We start from the raw sequence: 21,098 nt of genomic DNA, 5'->3' as shown, positions 1-21,098 counted from the left end.
TCTCTCCCCCACTTTAAGAGAGCGGACGCGAAGAGGTGCAATTGATTTTGATGGAAGTTTTGCCTTTGGGTTAGGGAGAAGTGTGTCAAGTCTAATCCGAATCTTCCTGTTCAAATACAACTCTGCTGGAGTCTTGCCTGATGCCAAAGGTGTTGCTCGATATCTGAACATAGGCTAATGTTTTGTAGCTTTGTGGTAATTGGGCTTGGATCATCGGCAGCAGCAATAAGTCTTCTCTTTAAGGTTTGTATGTTTCGTTCCGCCAGGCCATTCGTTGCAGGATGGTTAGGAGCAGTAAATTTTTGAAAAATCCCCCGTTCTTTACAGTAGTTAATAAATTCCTCACTTTTGAATATAGTGGCATTGTCCGAGACTAAGAACGAGGGGTACCCATGGACTGAGAAAATGTTTTCAAGTAGTGCCATCGTCGTTGCTGAGGAAGGAGCATTTCGAAGAATGCGAACTTCTGCCCACTTTGATTTTGCATCTACACACATGAGGAAATAATTTCCATCCAATGGACCGGCATAATCAATATGCACTCTTTCCCAGTTATCATCGGGCTGATCCCACGGATGTACCGGAGCCTTTGGTGGATTGTGACGAACTTTAGCACAAGCTTCACAGCTTTTCACTAGTCTTTCTATTTGTTTGTCCATACCTTCCTAATATACATATCTTCTAGCAAGCTGTTTCATTTTAGTAATTCCGAGGTGTAATTCATGGAGCTCATTTAGAATTTGATTTTGAAGACATTTGGGAATTACGACTCGATCTGATCGGAAAAGTATGTTGTCTGAGATCATGTAAAGCCCTTACATGATCTCAGACAACATACTATTCATCTGAACTAACATTCGATAAAGTAGGTATCGACAAAGGGCTATCTTTGCGACTATTTTTCAGTTCATGCAAAAGAACTTGAAGCTCAGGGTCTTTTGCTGTTTCTTCTTTGATCGCTTCTGCGGTTATCACTGTGCTGGAGATTTGAAGTAAGGTTTCTGCATTGATTGTGTTTATTTCTTTGTCGAATGTTAGTTCAGATGAAATTGATGATTGAACTGGGCTTCGAGACAAACAATCCACGTTTTCATTGTCTTTCCCTTTCTTGCATCGAACTGTATAGTCAAGACCACTGAGGAATGAAGAATAACGCAATAAGCGAGATGATGTCATTCGTGGCAGGGCACGTCCTGGATGAAAGATATGTGACAATGGTTTATTATTGGTGACGAGAGTGAATTTTTTACCAAAAACGTAATTGTAAAAATGGGTGACTGCATAGATGATTGCTAGAGCTTCTCTATCAAGTTGGCTGTAATTGGTTTCAGCCTGAGTCAATGCTCTGGATGCATATGCAATTGGTCTTTCTTGACCATCGATATCATGACTGAGTATTGCAGCAATTCCAGTTGGGCTAGCATCTGTTGTGAGAATAACTGGTTTTGATGGGTCGAAAGGGATAAGAACTGTATCACTACAAAGTTCAGATTTCAGATTCAGAAATGAGGTTTCAGCAGCAGCTGACCAAAAGAATTTTTCTCCTTTTCGAAGCAAACATCGTAGCGGATGTGTTTTTGAAGAGAAGTCAGGAATGAATTTTGCATAGTATGTAACTAAGCCAAGAAAGCGTCTTACCTCATCAACATTTCGAGGGCGAGGCATCTGAGTAACTGCTTCAACCTTTTTAGGGCATTTTTGAATCTTATTGAATGACACCACATGTCCAAGGTAATTAATACTTTCCATGATGAAAACACATTTTGTTCTGTTAAGATGTAGATCATTCTTCTTGAGACATTCCAAACATGCAATAAGGTTCTTCATACACTCCTCGAGAGTTTCTCCGTGACAAATGATATCATCAAAGTATGCTTCTACCTTTGATAATCCGTTTAATAGTTGTGACAAAATTCGATTAAACTCAGAAGGGGCTGTTTTTATTCCAAAACTGAGACGATTCATGTTGAACATTCCTTTATGGGTTGATATTGTTTGAATCTTACTTCCCTCTTCATCGACTTTTAGATGCAAATAAGCCTTATGAAGATCCAACTTGCAGAAGTATCTTGATCCGCGGAGACTATGTAGGACATCATCAATGCGTCGAATGGGGTGGTTAGATGAGACAAGTTTTGAATTAACCCCACACTTGTAATCCACGCATAGTCTGACTCCTCCATCTGGCTTTGGGATAACAACCAATGGTGACCCCCAATCACTTGATGCGACTGGAGTTATGATTCCTTGAGACTCGAGGGTTGTAAGTTCCTTTTCTACTCTCTCTCGTAATGCGAAAGGGACATCACGTTCCCTAGTAAAAACTGGTTTTTCATTATCTCTGAGTTGGAGTTTGACTTCAACATTGGGAACACATCCGATTCTTTCTTCAAAAATTTCTGAGTATTTTTCGAATATATCCTCTAGAGACGGAACTAAATTAACATCAACTGTATTCATCGGTGATTGCTTTCTGTTGTCTATATCACTGAGTTCAATTCCAAGTCCACGAATCCAAATTCGTCCTAACAAAGCAGAATGACCTGCAGGTACTATAAATAAATCAGTATTTAGTGATTTTGTATTGTAAGAGACTGAGACAGTTACTTTACCTTTAGGTTTTATTATATGATCAGAGTAGGAGCGAAATGAGATAGGAGTTGGTTGAAGTGGCACTTTAAGTCCAAGTTTATCAAAGTCCGTTTCTGAGATTAAGGAAAATAGTGCACCAGAGTCTACTTCAAATGTTTGAGGCTTGTTGTTGATAGTGACTGTAACCATGTATTTGTCTGAGTCTGGTCCTACTATGTAAAGATCTTCCACACATCGTTAATTTGTGTGATTCCATACTCATCTGGGTGACTGGATTGATCTTCTGTGTAGTGAGACAACAGGGTGTTTGTTTTAAAGTTCTTTAGTAGAGACGTTATACATACTTATGATACATGGCCTTGTTTTCCACAGGAAGTAGGCCTACATTTAAGATAATTCCGATTAGTTTTGCATTCATTAGACTGATAGTTTGATCGACCACATTTGAAACAAAGTCCATCAATACCCAAAGCTTTGTAGTCAACGTGTCTTTTTAAGCTTTTGTTACCGAGGTCATCATATTTGTGTGTCTTAAATTGCTTGAAACGTTGATATTCCTTAGTCTTAGACCTTGAATGCCTATCAATTTTGTGTGTATGTGCATTTTCACTTGATGATTGTGTGGCAGGATTACAAATATTATTTGATTCATAGCGGGAAGCTTCTAGGGCAATTGCTTTCTTGAGGAGTGAGTCAAAATTGTTGAGATTAGTGTCTTGTAGAAGTTGTTCACGTATCCAATTGTCTTTTAGTCCTCTAATAAATTGAGGGCGGAGAAATTCATCAGCAATTGAAATTTTACTTTCACATTCATTGCAAGAAGTGTAAAAATTACAATCATTCAGGTTACCTTTCAGGACTGTGACAAAATCAGAGATAGATTGATGCAACTGTTGTGAAACACTGAGGAAATAGTATTGTGCAACAATATGAGATACTGTAGGTGACAACATCACTGTGAAATGTTCGATTAGTTTTGAAAAATTTAAGTCTTTTACAGGATTGTCTGGGCCTAAAAGAGTTGTCAGATTATTGTAATGTTCCTTACCAATAGATGAGCACAGGAGTTGAGCTTTCATCTTGTCTTCCTTAATGTTCTTCAAATTGCAATAATTTTCAAAACGTTCCAAATATGATTTGAATTTATCATTATTTGGATCAAAATGTTCAAAAGGATTGATCTGAGGCATGTGGGAAATCTAAGGTTTATTTGAGTTTCTTTTCATATAATTATGTATTAGATTGAATGTATGGCCTACTTCTAACTCCTAACTATAAACATATCAATCTACTAGCAGAGTACCCGTCCTTCGTCCGGGGTTGATGTATGTTTAAATGGTGCTTTTTGAAATCTAAAATGAAAAACAGTGTAAAATAAGGTTCAATTCCAATAAATGTACCTATAATAAACATTAATTACATAAAAAAAACATTTTCAAACAATAAAACAAATAAAAAACTCAAAGCTTTTACGTACTTTTAAACGATAAAATCAAACATAGACAAACAATAATTTACAACATCTGGTTAATATTACGGTTTGAATGAAAATAAACATGTGATCTTGCATCTAAAAAGCATTGCTCACTTAGCATTGATTATAAAAATGTCTCATTATATACTATGTGAACAAACAAAACAAAAACATTAACACTCTTACTATTAAAACAAACAGAAATATACTTAGCCCTACTATTTATAGCTCCTACTATTCATGCACCAAAGTGCATATACAACTTAGTTTTTATTGTTGTTTTTAAATAGAAATATTTGTATATCAGCTTAGAATTAGAAAATTTAACGTCATTCAATGTTTATGTCGAGGGTAGGTTAAGTTAAGAGGAACTTGGTTGAAAATATACATGTAATGACCATGAAACGCTCGTAAAAAGCTATAAAGTTATTCATTATTACAATAGAATGTGAAATCTACAGGAAGTGTCAAAAGTTATAATATAGATAGGTAGTAGCTACCTGTGGATTAGAAAGCCTCGTAACTAATCCACTGGCTAGTAATATGAAATTATGATTAAAAAAATTGTGAAAAGGCAAATGGTGTGAACAATATTTCTCTCTAAATGGCAAAAAAAGTTTCAATTTTTAAGGTGTGTGCCCTACTCTAAACACGTGTTAATTGTTCAAAAATGTTAAAATGATTCAAGTAGGCCTAAATGTAAACTTTATAATTTCAAAATTTTTTACATCAAAATCGATTAATACAATTATTCACATTAGCGACATTTTTAATAATTAATTAGGGTTACATACAGCAACAGATATGCAATCTCACTTATTTCATAAAATCAATAATCAATGAACCATCAAATATAACGGAAAGTAAATAAAAGAAACGTCTTATAACACTTGAAACATATATTTACGCTTATACTGTTACTCACAAGACGGTAAATATACAAAAAAGATGGTAAGTGGTGATCGATTTCGATTGGACACTCCAATCATCATCAGACCCAATAGGCGAATGACAAGAATCTTGAATGGCGTCCCTACTTATACCCTATTGGCTACCGGAAGCACCGGCCAATACATTTTTATAAGTACAACTGGAATCAAAATGTATTTGTTCATTAATCAACTTATTTCTATCTTTACATTTTTCCTTATAAATATACAATTCTTCCCAAGTATTAATTACATATCCTTTCTTACAATTCTTTAAAATATCTAGACTATCCTCCATTTTTCCTAGTGAGTACCCATTTTGTAACAGGTGTTGTGCGACATTTGATCTTTCCGGTTTGTTGTTCCTCCACGCAGATATGTGGTTTTTGAAGCGGTTAACGAAGTTTACAGTCTGTCCAATGTAGAAGCTATCACAATCGTTACAATTGATTTTATAGATGCCCGAAGTGTCGAATTTGTTACAATCTTCTATTTTTGGATGCAGTATTTATTCATGGTGTTCTGGGTTCTGTAGGCTATTGAAACTCCGTATTTCTTGAATCTGTTAGCAGTCCTTTGTGTTGTCGTCCCCGTGTAGCTAAATGTGATATATCTGGTGTTTTCCTCTTTTATCTCTTCTAATGTTGTTCTGCTGTGTAATGTATTCTGTCTATCGATTTTCCTCCTCGTCTTCCTTGCGATGTCCTCTATCGTCTTGGTTCGAAATCCATTCACTTGAGCGATCTTCTTAATGGTGTCCAGTTCTTTTAGCGAATTTCCCATATAGGGAATATTAGCGAATTTCCCATATAGGGAATAAGCTATTACCGTAGGTCTCATGGTAAGATCTGCACCCGGGACCGATTTAGTTTTTCGTTTTGAGGTCCCCAGAGGCCAAAAACACCATCCGTTCAAATTCATATATATATATATATATATATATATATATATTTATATATGTGTCCGTTAGCGCGATAACTCGAGCAAAAATGGTCCGATTTTGATGAAATTTGGTATAAACGTGTAAACCTACATTTATTTGAACGAGTTCGCGAACCAGCATGATCGGACTATGGGAACAGGGGTTTATGGGGGGTTTTATGGGGTAAAAATGGGTTTTTCTAATTTTTCACCCTGAAAACATAAAATTTTGCAATTTCTTTCTAAACCATTTTGTAGAGCTCAAAAAAACAAATAATTTAGTATATTGAAGCATTGTTGCATGCCTAACGGTTACGGAAAAATTGCAAAATAATGTAAATTTAAAATTACCATGTTATTCTTATGGAGAATAAATACAGTGTTTGTAGCTTGCTTGTGTATGGACATATATTAATGAAATTTTGAAATTTTGTTTACTTCATACTGAACTATTAATATTTCAATAAAAACCCCCTATTTTCTTCCCTGTAGCAGCAAACATAAGTACTCATTAATATTAATGATGTTTAAATAGGAAATAAATCTGACAATTTTAAGGGAGCAATTTAGTGGAATTCCAGCTTTGTATATGGAAATTCGCTTAGTCTGCAGGTTTGCTGCGGCGGGGGTATTTTCCTATTGGCTTGGCTAAGTGGGATCTTATAGGCTCGGTACAGCATAGATCTAAAGGCTGCGGTCTTGTGGATTGTCGGATGGATAGACTTGTTGTTGATTGTAGTGTCCGTTTGCGTAGGTTTCCTGTAGATGTCAAACTCTATCTTGCTGTCTTTTCTCTCTAATGTGAGGTCCAGGAAGTTGATCTTTTTGTTTTCTTCAAACTCGTTGGTAAAGGTGAGGTTCGGCTGGTGGCTGTTTAGTGTCTGCATCATCGTTTCGTGCTCCTGCTCCTGGGCTTGTCTGAAGATAACAAGAATGTCGTCTACATATCTAACATACAGTTTTACATCATGATTCTTTCTTAAATTCATTAACATTTTTTTTCCTGATGCTGTAAAAATATTTCTGACAAAATTGCCGAAAGTGGACTTCCCATAGCTAAACCATCTGTTTGTTCGTAAAATCTATTGTTAAATCTAAAATAATTTTGCTTCAAAACTGTCACAAGCAATTTTACAATCTGATTGACATATTCATCGTCTAAACTATTCTGTAAAAGCCTACATTTAACAAGATATGCAGTTTCGGATACAGGTATGTTTGTGTACAGATTTGCGATATCAAATGAGGCTAGCCTACTATTCGAATCTATATCTATGTTCTTTACACGTTCAACAAATTCATAACTATTCTTTACATTGTATACATATTCTAATTCTAAATCATTGCTGAGCTTACTTGCTAACAATTTTGAAACATTGTAGGTAGGAGCACATTTAAAGTTAACTAATGGTCTGATGGGAACATTCTTCTTGTGTATTTTTGGGATCCCTTTCATCGCGGGCGCTTTAGAATTTAGGATGTTCATCTTCTGTCGACATTCTTCGGGAATCACTCTGGTACATCTCTTCACGACGTCGGACAGCTCTCTTTGGTACCTCTGCGTTGGATCCTTTCTCAGCTCTTTGAAGTTATTTTCTTTGATGAAATCTTCCGTCTTCTTTACATATTCTTCTTTTCCGAGTACTACGATGGCGTTGCTTTTGTCTGCTTTCACAACGATTGAGCTATTCTCTTCCAGTTTCTTCTTTATTTTGTTGCACGTCTTCAGTTCACTTTTCACTTTTTTGTATATTTACCGTCTTGTGAGTAACAGTATAAGCGTAAATATATGTTTCAAGTGTTATAAGACGTTTCTTTTTTACTTTCCGTAAATCTAATAACACGTACAATGCTGATCAAGAAGTTATCAAATATAAGAATAAAGAAACATGTCACATGATTGTAGAGAATATTATATGCCTATTTATAAACCAGCTGTGGAATTGTGAATTAATGTGGTTTGACAGTTCAGCTTGTTTACATTTGGGTGGCATAGCAAATTATAGCGTCTAGATACTCAGAGCAACGAGTCGGCTCACCGGAGCAAGACAAAATGAGAGCATTCTATTGGCTGAGGGAACACCATTACCGCAACGATACGGTTTGGAGCCATCGGCCTTGGTGGTGAAATGGATAGCGTGCCGGGCTGAGAATCTGATGGTACCAGGCTCGAATCCCATCGATGGCACAAACTTTTTGTCTCAGATTATTGCATTATCAGCAAGTTTGGTTAGTTTTGTTAGGTTATGACAGTTTAATTTTATAATTAAAACCTTATAAAATTGAATTTGAGCTATTTATAGTTTTATTTTATGAACAGAACTTATTTTTTCGATTAGTAAACATTCATTTAATTTTTACATTATCAGCAAGTTTGGTTAGTTTGGTTAGGTTATGACAGTTTAATTATATAGTTTAAAAAATTATAAAATTGAATTTGAGGCATTTATAGTTTTATTTTATGAACAGAACTATTTTTTCGATTAGTAAACCTTCATTCAATTTTTTCATTATCAGCAAGTTTGGTTAGTTAGGTTAGGTTATGACAGTTTAATTTTATAATTAAAAAATTAATTTTATATTTTTTTAGTTTTATAATATTTTTTTTATTTCTAATTTTAAACTCTCATTTTGTCCGTATTAAAAAACTGCAGCTGAAATAAAAATTGTGCAGCCCAGACTGTTGCTTCGGTGAGCCGACTCGTTGCTCTGAGTATCTAGACGCTAGTCATAGCAAATTGCAAACATTGTAGGCCTATGTGTTCTCATGGCAGCCATGGAAACCAATCAATATTTAGGCCTACTTTTAAAATCCTCACCTTAGAACTTTTAAAGCCAAAGGGGCAAAGCCCACGGCCAGTATCGAAGTGTGAATAGTCCCATAAAGGTCCTTGGTATGGTAGCTGTATTTTTGTATAATTTAAGCCCAGTCAGTTCAGTAGTTTATGCGCCTATTAGTAACACACATACAGACAGACACCATTAGATTTTTATATAATAGTATAGATAGATTTAATTTATTGTTTACATTATAGAATAGGGACTAAATAAATAACAATTGACATTATTACCACCTTCATAACTGCAATCAGATTGTTTATCTTTATTTTGAAATGTTTGTTTCTATAAAGAATCTCTTGGGAGCATAACCTGTACATCTTAACCTCTGCTCTTCGAACTGTCAAATTTAAGTATTTACAGCTGACTAAAATTAATTGATATATTTACATTCTTTCAAAATGTAAACATGGAAAATTTTGAAGCCCATGGGGTGTAGCCCAAGGGAAATATGAAAATTAAATTATATAATATTGCATTGTCATCCATTTGTGAGCTATTTTTTGAATTTCAAGTCTCTAGCTCATCAGGAACATCGTGTAAAATTGATACCGTATCAAATTTTGTAGGAAAGCGAGCAAATAAAAACAAGCCCATGGGGCGTAGCCCAAGGGAAATATTAATATTAAATGATATAATATTGCATTGTCATCCATTTGTGGGCTATGTTTCAAGTCTCTAGCTCATCGGGAAGTAGGCTATCAAAATTTGCAAGAAAGCGAGTTAATAAAAACAAGCCCATGGGGCAAGGAAATATGAAAATTTAATGATATAATATTGCATTGTCTTCCATATGTGAGCTATGTTTCAAGTTTCAAGTCTCTAGCTAATTGGGAAAGTAGTATAAAATTGATTGCAAAATTTGTACCGGACAAGAAAGCGAGCTAATAAAAACATTTTAAAAATAAAACAAGGGAAGGAATAGCCTAAGGTTGACGGATATATCCGTCAGCCGCCCACAAGAATATTCAAGATTATTGGCAGTGTTCATATTTTGTGATTATCACTGAGGGCGGCAGACGGATATATCCGTCCACCTCGTGTTTTTTGTGGGCCAAAGACGGATGTATCCATCAAATCAAATTTTATTTTCTTCATAACTTTTGTACAAAAATTAGTTCAGCCCTAAGGAAAATCTTTTCATGATCTATGAATTATTTCAAGTAAAATAAGTACAAAACACAACCACTTTAGTTTTTAATTTTTGGCAAAAAATAATTTTAAGCTCCAGCCCTTCATTTAATTTAGCCCTGGAAGGGTTTGCCCGTTTTAACCGACCTTTTGAGTTATCCGACCAAGGTCTGGAACTGTCAGGGCCGATTAAGAGGGGATCTACTCCTAACTTAAGTAGCCTACTGTATTTAAGTTAAGAGTTACAGGGTTACGGTAAGTTACTGTAGCCTACTTATGATTTGAAAAGATTGTGATTATTAAAACTTAGTGGCTAACAGTCCTAGCAACCTTTTGGTTTGTAAAACTAAGTACAGCTAAGCTGTAATGAAATAGGTTATTTATGCTACATTTTATTTTTGTTTCAGTTTTCAAAGTATTCACCATTGAAGAGAATGAATTTGTTGAAGCTATAAACCTGAGGGTTGGAAAAAACCTTAACTTAAATTTTTCTTGCAATGATGTGGCTTGGAGTTCCCATGAAGGTAAGGTTGAATTGTATTATGTTAGTAATTAAGATATTGCTTACGTTTTTATGTGTTCTTGCAGGGTTCAGATTACGCAAATCGTCTCCAACTAGGCTTCATTCTGTGAAGTGTTATTTTAACTGAAAAACACCTGGAATATGAGTACCTACTTATATTATGTAGCCTACTTACTAAGTTATTAATTACTATCATGCTCCATCTGTAGGCCTACTAACATGATGAATGTTATGGTAAGGTAACTAGACAAAATTAAAGAGCTCAATATAGCGTAGCCTATTTGGACATATAACTTCTAATTGTCACTCTCTGTTGGAATAATCAAGGTAACAACTGATTAAGATATAAATTTATTAAACTTTGTAAGTATCATTTCAATTGGTGTCCATTTCCAGACCACATCCTGGCGACGGCAGCCACTAACGGAGCCGTGGTGGTGTGGAGTCTCATCAGAACGTCTCGGTGTAAGCAAGATCATGTGTTCCTGGACCACAAACGCACGGTCAACAAGGTCAGTTTCCACACAGTGGAGCCGTTCTATCTTATCTCTGGGTCTCAGGATGGAACCATGAAAACCTTCGACCTCCGCACCAAGGAAGCAACTAGGACGTTCTTTAGGTAGGGAAACATCTTAGTTACCTTGTAAATAAGGTTTTGGTTTTGAAATATTTCAAAAATATTTGTTTGTAAATTTTATCTTGTCATAATCTTGAGGCCTTGATTTATGAAGCAACTTTGTTGTTAAAATTGAATAGGCAATAGGCCTTTCATTATTTCAGTGATCTAGGCTAACTGGAGGTTTTTTAGCAAATAAATTAATGAGATCTCAATTATGTTGCACCTACCTACTTTCAGAGAAGTAATCAGCTGAAACTGTTGTTTAAAATACAGCTACCTAACATAATTGGCGATTCTTTTAAATTGATTTGATATAACGATCTCAATAATGAGAATCAAATTTGATAGGTAGGCAGTTTGCTACATGTATTACCAGAGCTGAAATTTATCTAGGCCTATCCGTAGTTTTTGAGAACGAATTAATACCGATACCGGTAATCTACATGTAAGTTATTATGGAATAAAAGTGTGTTTGTTTATTTTTAAGTCAGGATGGAAAGTTTGTTAACAGCAATAAACAATTAGGCATAGAACTAAATAGGCCTATCCTTTAATAAATTGTGTTTGATGATCCTTTAAATTTCTATGTTGCCTTGGCAAAATCATTTTCTAACTTAAAAAAATCCCAAAATGTTACTGTAAACCTCAAAATGTATAATATGTTGTTAGTTTAGCCTATAACCTCCCTTATTTTGTAACCCTAACAGCAACACAGAGAGTGTGAGGGACGTACAATTCTCACCTCACGCGCCTCACATGTTTGCCTCGGTGTCAGAGAATGGCACGGTGCAGCAGTGGGACCTGCGCCGGCCAGACAAGTGTCACCAGCAGTTCACGGCGCACAGTGGCCCGGTGTTTGCTTGTGACTGGCACCCAGAACATCCCTGGCTGGCAACGGCTTCTCGCGACAAGACCATCAAGGTAATTTCAAAAGTGCTTACTGTGTGTGCTTTGGGAAAATGGACTTTTTCTCCATTTCGGTTGTTAGAGTAATAATCCCTATGAATTGTTTGAAAATATCTTTAACTGTATTGCCTGATACATTCTATTTTATGATGTAACACCACTTAAAAAACTTACCTACATGATATAGCCTACTACTCTTACCAGGCTATCTAATGTTGACCTTTAGTTTACTTTTAAATTATTGCATCAGCCAAAACTATGATGCTGCTAAAACTTCACTTGAATAAAATATAGTATAAAAATAGCTTATTTCCCTAAATGGAAAATTTGCTAAAACTTATAAGGTACCCATACTCATCTGAGAGATTTAAATAAATGGTAGGTAAATAAAAAGGTTGTGATTTTGTTGCTAAAATTGGTTTTCCAAATAACAAGGTTTTTAATATTCTTGTTTAATGTACTAGGTGTGGGACATGACAAATAAGCCGACGTTGGAACACACAATCAATACAATCGCTTCAGTGGGCAGAGTCAAGTGGCGGCCGCAGCGCAAATACCACCTGGCCTCAGTGGCACTGGTAGTGGACAGTAGTGTCAACGTGTGGGACGTCCGAAGGCCTTACATACCCTTTGCTGCGTTCAATGAACATAATGACATTGCTACTGGCATTGCATGGCGTGGTGACCCCCACGTGCTGCTTACTACGGGCCGGGTAAGATAGACGAGAGATTATTATATTTAAGATGTAAAAGACATTGAGACATTTGGCATTAAATGTAATGTTTAATCAAAAGTTTTGAAGATTTGTAATAAAATAAGTTGTAGATAAAATAAAATATTAATTATCTTTTCTGTGAACTGTCTGTGAAAGCTTTTTACTGGATTGATCACTCAATCCTTCAGCTCAAGCTGGGTGATTATGGATCAGTGCAAGTTGTCTATCTCATTGCTGATTATAATACAGCTTCGATAAAAAATATAGATCTTTGAAAATGCTTTCTTCTCTTTAAAATGTAGTTGACGACATGGAAAGTTGATTCTTGAAGAAAAGATTAAAACTTACTCTTACTCTTACTTCCATGGCCATCGATACCCAAGGTGGTATTTGGCCTCGCCAACTAAATGCCTCCATTTCTTCCGATCTTCAGCATCTTCCTCCATGATTCTTATCTTCCTCATATCTTTGGACACTTCATCTTTCCACCTCATTTTGGGACGCCCAGGAGGTCTTCTTCCAACAGGGTTCTCTTTCCAAACTTTCTTTATCAATGCATCATCTTCTCTCCTAAACACATGCCCAAGCCATCTTATTCGTCGACTTTTTGCTTCCGCCACAGCATCTGGTGCTTTATAAAGGTCTCTAATTGCTCTGTTATGTTTGATTCTCCATTCACCATTTTCTCTTGTTGGTCCAAAAACCTTTCTTAGTACTTTATTTTCAAAGGTGACGAGTTTTTTTTTAGATTAAAACTTAGGTACTCTTAAATAAACAAAAGCAAATTTACTCTTGAGAAAAATATCTCCCACAGTCAAGCCAAAACCCTGAATAACCCTCTGTAGTAACGGAACATCATCATTGTCTTCCACAATTAAATTATTATCTTAAAAATTAAATTAAATTGTCTTGTTCTTTGAAAGAGATATTTAAAATGTTGTATCCGAACAATGTGGAAGCCTTCAGGTAAGATTTAAAAATTGAACTGTCATTTATATTTTAATACATTTCAGTAAGATCTAATACTGTTGTTTGACGTGACAGGACAGCACACTGTACCAACATGTGTTCAAAGACGCAGTCCGACCAGCAGAGAAGGCCAATCCAGCTGGGATATCCTTCAACAGCATAGGAGACCTGGCGGTCGCCTGCAAGTCCAGCGTGGTCAACAACAAGACTAACAAAGTGTCCAGTTTACTCAGGTCAGTCCACAGTGGCTTCGGATTTTCAAATATTTGTTACTATTCTGGGTGTCCTACAGACAGGGTTATTCTATGTGGATTTTGAAAACTGAGAAAATTTATAAAAAGGAGCGCCCAAATTATCCAATAGTACTACAAAATTGTAAGAATTGTAAAAATTAGTTGAGTACGATATTGGATAACCCGTGATGCCCATGATTGCAAGACGATTAAGACGTCTGGTTTAAAGAGTTTTGAAAATCTAAAATAAGTTTTATAATTGATTAAAAACTAAGTAAATAATAATGTTGTATTTGATACAATTTTGTATTGTATTTGAATTTTTTAAAATTAGTTTTGATATACCCCCTCAACTAAAACCCTGAGTGTCCGACTATAACACTTCTTAAATTTTAGATAACTTAGGCTCTTGAAACGCTTTATATACAGTACCCAAGCAGTTACTAACTAGCTAGTTTTATCTTTTCATTTAAAAATTTTAACCTGAAAATTTTTAATTTAATTTTAGTTTTCATGGCTTATTTATTAGTTAGAATTTGCAATTTGTCAGACGAGCACCAGTGACAAGTGAAGACTTCTGCCAGGCTAACAGTTGGCTGCATTGGTACAACAAACGTCACAACAATGAGGTCAAGTGGCTGCTGGGCTGTGCGCAGGGCTACCAACTGAGTGGCAAACCTCTAGCTGAGCTGTGTGACCACAACGCCAACGTCGCTCGTCAGTTTGGCCGTTTTAGTGTGAGTCATACCTGCGTCTTTTTAAGATTTACTGTCAAAGATATAGATTAGACCCAGGTGTCAATACACAACTTTGTGATGCTGTATTTTTTAAATGATAATTACAGTGATTGTGAATTTTTGAATTTCACTGGTGAAAGCTGATTTTAGTGCACTTTTAGCGAATTTCCCATATAGGGAATAAGCTATTACCGTAGAGGAATAGTAAGACGTAGACTCAGGACCAATCTACTTTAATGTTTTAAAGTCCAGAGAGGCCAAAAACGCCATCAGTTCAATATCTTAACTTATATGTGTCCGTTAGCACGATAACTCAAACACAAATCATTCGATCTTGATAAAATATTGTACAAACTTGTAAACCTACATTTATTCTAACAAATTAGTGAACCAACATGATCGGACTAAATGAGAACAGTAGTTTATGTAAAGTTTTATTGGGTTGAAATTGTTTTTCCCAATTGTTTACCTTAAAAACATATAACTTAATTTTGCAATTTCTTTCTACACTATTTTGTAGAGTTTGATAAAACAAATCATTAAATATATTCAATTAGTTTGGTAAATGGTTTTGTTGAGTTGTTTGATATTATAAATCATTAGTATCAAAATTTAAGCTTAACATACTTTTCAGGTGAGCCTAGTTTGGAGCATGATCAAGACACTGTACATGCCTCGTACAAGCGATTACCAACTGCAGACTCCCTTAAGAGAGGAGCAGAATGTGAGAGATAGTGGTGGAGGGGAGGAGGAGGGGCATGATAGTGGAGGGGGAACTACCAGTGTGGACGATGTCAATGAACCAGACAGGTCTGTGTAAGATAAGTTGTAACAATACAAATTATGAGTCTAAAAATGAATAAATTTGGAATTTTGACAATGAATATAGGCCTAATTAACATAATCAGTTTGTCCAAAGACCAGGAATACTGGGAGTTATGCGTGAATTTATGAAATTTGTTCTCAGGAAAACCTTACTTTAGTCCCTGGATGAATTTAGAAGGTAGGCTACATATGTTCACACAGCGACGGACTGTATTTGGTTGCGTAAATGCTGATGAAACTCCGTTAGAGCATGAAAAACGGACTGTGAAAATATCGTTAATATAGTCTGTGGCCACAGTAAAGTCGTGAACATCAACTGCAGTCTTGGCAAAATCATGAATACCTTCTGTTACTGCAAATCCTGATCATCTTTGGCATCACAGTGACATCGTAGTTGCGTTGCTCACTATCGCGGTAAGACTGTGAATATAGTCTGCAATTGTCATTTCATTTTTCATTCATACATCTTTGCAAACACTTTCTTTGATTACAGAATTAGAAATGAAAGATACTCAACTCAACTCAACACTGAACTTGGTCCATAATTTTTGGCCCAAACCGACCCTTGGGGCCAACTGTTGGTCTGACCATACCCAAAAATATCAGGGACCTGTAGACCCCTATAAAAAGGTACACTTGCCAACTGGAAATCACAACCCCAAAATCGTGGTTTTACTTCTGGGAATACCGAGAAAATGTGTGAATTCTTTTCCAGGATCTGATATCTCCTGGTTCTTTTATAACTTTGGTAAAACGTAAATGACTTAATTGGGGAGCAAGGTGGTCTAGTAGATTAAACTGGAGTTTACCGTCTTTCATGCAACGATTGTGAAAAGTACTATATCGGTCAGACTTCTCGCTCCTTTAAAAAGAGATTCAAGGAACATTTGCCCAAGAAAACCATAACCCAGACATCTGCTTTTGCTGACCACCTCGTTTCAAATAACCATAATTATTCAGATATACACAGAAATATGCATATTTTACACTCTTCAAAAGACAGATCTCAGACAAGCATATTAGAAGAATTTGAAATATATAAAGCTGTAAAATCGGATCATCAGAACGTCCTGAACGACAAGCTGTCATTTTCATCTAATTATATTTATGACACTGCAATCAAGGTATTGAAGGGTGTGGATGGAGGGGGTGGTTAGACCTCAATGAAACAGCTGATAAGGATTGGACGACTAGATTCCACTGACCACCGGCAGTCTAGACTATACCTTCGCCGGGGATGAGTCGTAGCAATAATTTCGGCCGTGTCTTCAATGTTAAATGTCCGTGTTTTGTGTTTGTGACTATAATGTGTGCATGTTTTTTACGCCTTTTGACGACCTTTGCAAGAAGAGAAAAAAATGTTTTGACATCCTGATCGGCCTGATGAAGATCCCTATTGTGGATTGAAACTGGTTGCCGTGAGCAACATTTTGGATAACTTTTATGCCTAGGTATTTAAACCACTTTATTGAAATAGTGTAAAATTATAAGATCCCTTAAATAGTTTTTTTTCGTATTAGCTTCTTGATTTGATATAAACTTCTTGAGATTTTTTGAGTTTAAATTTTGTTTTAACTATACCTAGTATAACTGACGGTAGTTTGTTGTTTTATTTTAGCGAAGATATAAAGGACAAGAAGACTCGCAAGTTGCGGCTTGAAGACTTAAAACCCAATTCCCATTCTTTGGGCGATTTCTTCTTCGGTGATGGGGAAATGGACCCTTTGAGCATGGACTTTGAGCGAGGAAACAACATCGGACTGACTGTGGACTCTGTTGTGACGGATTGGACGTTGCCTATCGAGGCATTTCCCCTCCGTCATGAGATAAAGGATCGGTCGCCTCCGCCAGAACAGTTCCCCAACAGTGAGTCACCGGAGCCTGTGGAAGGTATGGACGTTGATATACATAACTTTAAAATGGACGTATGGTTTATCTGTTTATCAAAATGTTTATTACTTCGTAGTGTAAAGGGAGGATAATGGAAAATGTTGGGAAAACTCTATTAGGCCTAATGATTCTATTTTTCAGTGTAAAGCCAAGTGTAAGGCTAGGAGTTATTTTGAAGAGGTTAAATAAGCGTACCTGGAAAATTACTAGTGGCTAATAGTTTTTCACTTCAATCTACTCTTAGAAGACGTCCTATAATAGGACAAAAGATCAGTGTAGTTTTCTGTGTTCTGTGATATTTTATTCTTGTATCCATCCCTGGGCTCTAATTACTTTAATGACTTTATGATTAAATAGCAGTTAATTGGTTTTCACAATTCAGTACCACTGCAAATTTATACTTTAATTTCCCATTGCATTTTCTCAGATCATTCGGTTACTTCCTAACATTTACCCCTCCAGTTCCATAAATTTTCAATATCTGTACAAATAATCTATTGGCACAAAGTTTAGCGTGGTAATGGTACACAGTGTAAGGTATAGTAAGACTACTTTAACCTTTCTGGTGAAGGGATTTACTATTTTCCTTGTTTAAAATAGTAATAGTGCACATACAGTCTTAATGATTGGTATTTAGAGGAGTGTTTAGATCAATTTTGTGTAAAGTCTTGTTCATTTCCTCCTTTGATTTGTGTAGTATTAACTATCCCTCAGAGTTAATACAGCTTGGAAAAAATTTTGTGTAGGCCTAAACTTTAAAATTCATCCATCAACTACTTTTTAAATAACTTTTTGCATGAATACACTTTTTGTATCTATTTTTGTTTTTAAATTTTATTTTTGGTGTAGGTTTTTAACTTAGTGTTATCTATTGTTTCTGTAGTTTTCCTAACTGTTGTTGCTTGCTTTTGCACTCTTGATATGAGGCTTGTGAAATGATTTCAAATCAAGAATATGTTTTTTTCTCAATAGAACCCTTATAACTGTAAATGTTGTCCAAATTATTTATTTTGTCATTTTAAACAATAACAAATGTAATTATTATAATTAAATTATCAGGCCCATATATTTCTGACAAGGAAATCAATTCATGATTGCCAGAATGTCAAAAATGCTCACATTTCAAATACACGGTTAAATAACATTTTAAAATTTGTATGGGTTTTACAATTTTTTAAAGTAAGTAGAGTTCAATTAAAATACTATAACCATTTCAGACCTCAAGTAAGTCATTGTTTTTTTAGTAAATAATTCATACTCTATTCTTTAAATGGCAATTAATAAATTTAATTGAGAATGAGAATGAATGATATTTTTATTTGCCAGTTAATATTCCATACAAATACATTGGCACGTCAAATTAGTCATAAAATTATAGTATTATTATAGTAATTAAATTTTGCTCTCATTTTGTTATCGTTTGATGTTATCAGTGAATCAGGTATTCAGCCACAATTTTGACATTTATAAAAGATACTTTTGCAAAACCTGTAAAATAACTACTAAACTTAATTTGCTACTCAACTTCAATTTGCAACTTCAAACTTGCTTCAACTAATTCATGTCAATTTGTATTTGTATACTCAAGTTCCCTAACTTTGGTAACTTTGGATTTTTAATCTATAGACAACTTTTTTATCAGATCTATGTCAGCATTTTTGACATATATACAAGGACTGCCCAGAAAGTAACAGATGTTTTGCAATTGCGCCGCTAGAGGCAGTGCTATTGCTGCCATCTTTGCTTTAGAGCGTTCCCACATTCAGTATAGATCTAGCCATTGGAGCATGCGCATAATCTGTAGTAAACTGTAGTATAAGATTACTACATAATCTGTAGTATAAGCACAGAAAACATACTACTATAACCCAGAATGCCAACCGCATGGTAAAAAGCATTAAGTGTTTTGAGAGAGCCTTGCCTGTCAATCGCAGGCAGCGCCACCAGCGTTGCCATGCACTCAGCATAGCAACGCTGGTGACGCTGCCTACCAATTGACAGGCAAAGCTCTCTCAAAACACTTAATGCTTTTTACCACGCGGTTGGCATTCTGGGTTATAGTAGTATGTTTTCTGTGGTATAAGAGATATCTTATACTTTGTGTTTGCAGTGGAATTTTAAAATTAACAATGTCATTGCAAATCCTGCCAGTTGTGAAGTATGCTCTGTGATAAGTTTTTGTTGGTGAAAAATTTAAAGCAAATTGAAATAAATTGCCAGATATGTGATGTTTATGGCAAAGGAGTGATAGTAGACAATAGAGCATTCCTAGTAATTAAAAGATATCTGATTTCTGGATAAGGTTTGGAGAGAAAGGGCTTATTGCCTAGGAATAGGTGTGAGAAAGGATAGGATAAGAAGGCTTACCTTAAGAAATGTAGGCATCCCACTTCATTCTCTACAGAACACTGAAGAAAACACAAAACAAAATAAACACTGGATATTTCGAGGCCACTTATTCATTTGTAAATTCATAGTGTGCTGGCAACACTGCTTCGTGCTTCCTTACCAGTGAAAAACCCCAAATATCTAATGTGACTCTCCATGTTGAGAAAGGGGCCAGTGGCCTCGAAATATCCAGTGTTTATTTTGTTTTGTGATTTCTTCTTTGTTCTGTAGTGAATGAAGTGGGATGCCTACATTTCTTCAGGAAAGCCTGCTTATCCTATCCTTTCTCATACCTGACTTCTGGATAAATGTTCCCGATCAGTACCACAGCGTTAGGCCTAGTCTAGAGGCTGTTGTACTGGTCGGGTAAGTCAACGACTGAGTGTAGGAACCCTCTGATACTACGATGGAGGCAAAAACACCACCCAAGCGGCACTAATGTGAAGCGTCTGTTACTCTCTGGTCGGCCCTCGTACAGCAGCCAATTGCACTTGTTATGTAATCTTTAGCACACATTTTCACTTTTCAGGAAGTCTGTGGAAAAACTGCTTAATAAGACGATCTTCTCTATCAGGTACTTTTGTATGTTTTCTTTTTCTTTTGTAAGTGGAAAGCTTCTCTTAACTAATTTTCTTGTTTTCTTCATCTATTTGACAATAGATAAGTTTTGTATATATGTACATAATTTGTTGATATCAATAATGTTTGTCCAATTGAATGGTGTAATTAATTGAACGAGCATTTGACATAAAACCACATTAGGACAGGACGACGTCTGTCAGGCCAGCTAGTAGTAAATATGGGGTAGCGGATTTTTATCCCCCTGGAATTTTACCCCCTGGGCAAACGTGACGTCACAAATCAGGGGGTAAAATTCCGGCCGCGAACTTTTGAGTTTCGCGACATCAGCTCGATGGATTAAACGCGGAATTAAACATATATTTTCACGGTTGTGAGTTTAATCAGAACACATCAAATTATAAAAACCTAGAATGTACGGCCCGGATTTTTACCCCCGGAATTTTACCCCCGGAATTTTACCCCCGGAATTTTACTCCCCGGAATTTTACCCCCCGGAATTTTACCCCCTGGCCAGATATAAATTAGTGAGAATGATTAATTATCGTCATTCAGTTTTAATTTAATGGTAAACATTTTATTATTAAGTAGCCTATCTTAATTTATATGTAACATTAACTAATCGAACAGGGTTTTAATATTAATTTTGAGATTCGAGTGTCAGGATTCGATCTTTGAAGCCAACTGTTGGTTAATATGATCAAAATAAAACAGCGAATTCTGTTTACTTAGTTGAGATTACAAAATAAATAAATAAAGATAGGCTACTAAATAATGAAATGTTTACAATTAATTAAAAACGGAAATAAGAAAATCAATCATTCAATT

The 21,098-nt window shown here is 35.6% G+C and overlaps 1 protein-coding gene across 1 annotated transcript in view; it reads left to right on the top strand.

Annotated features, from left to right (window-relative positions):
- The window catches only part of LOC129004178 (GATOR complex protein WDR24-like), a 37,298-nt gene that overhangs the window by 2,758 nt on the left and 13,442 nt on the right, over nt 1-21,098 (top strand). The window contains exons 2-10 of the mRNA XM_054432638.1: nt 10,293-10,409; nt 10,805-11,027; nt 11,735-11,948; nt 12,398-12,646; nt 13,694-13,851; nt 14,402-14,588; nt 15,223-15,398; nt 17,032-17,303; nt 20,221-20,265. Coding sequence (XP_054288613.1) covers nt 10,293-10,409; nt 10,805-11,027; nt 11,735-11,948; nt 12,398-12,646; nt 13,694-13,851; nt 14,402-14,588; nt 15,223-15,398; nt 17,032-17,303; nt 20,221-20,265 — 1,641 coding nt within the window. The remainder of the gene's footprint in view (nt 1-10,292; nt 10,410-10,804; nt 11,028-11,734; nt 11,949-12,397; nt 12,647-13,693; nt 13,852-14,401; nt 14,589-15,222; nt 15,399-17,031; nt 17,304-20,220; nt 20,266-21,098) is intronic.

The sequence above is a fragment of the Macrosteles quadrilineatus genome, unplaced genomic scaffold, assembly GCF_028750875.1.
Source record: "Macrosteles quadrilineatus isolate MER2022 unplaced genomic scaffold, UCM_ALF_1.0 Scaffold_9__3_contigs__length_116548681, whole genome shotgun sequence".
NCBI classification, from domain to species: Eukaryota; Metazoa; Arthropoda; class Insecta; order Hemiptera; family Cicadellidae; genus Macrosteles; species Macrosteles quadrilineatus.
Note: the sequence above shows the minus strand (reverse complement) of the source record. Positions and strands in the feature narration are given on the sequence as shown.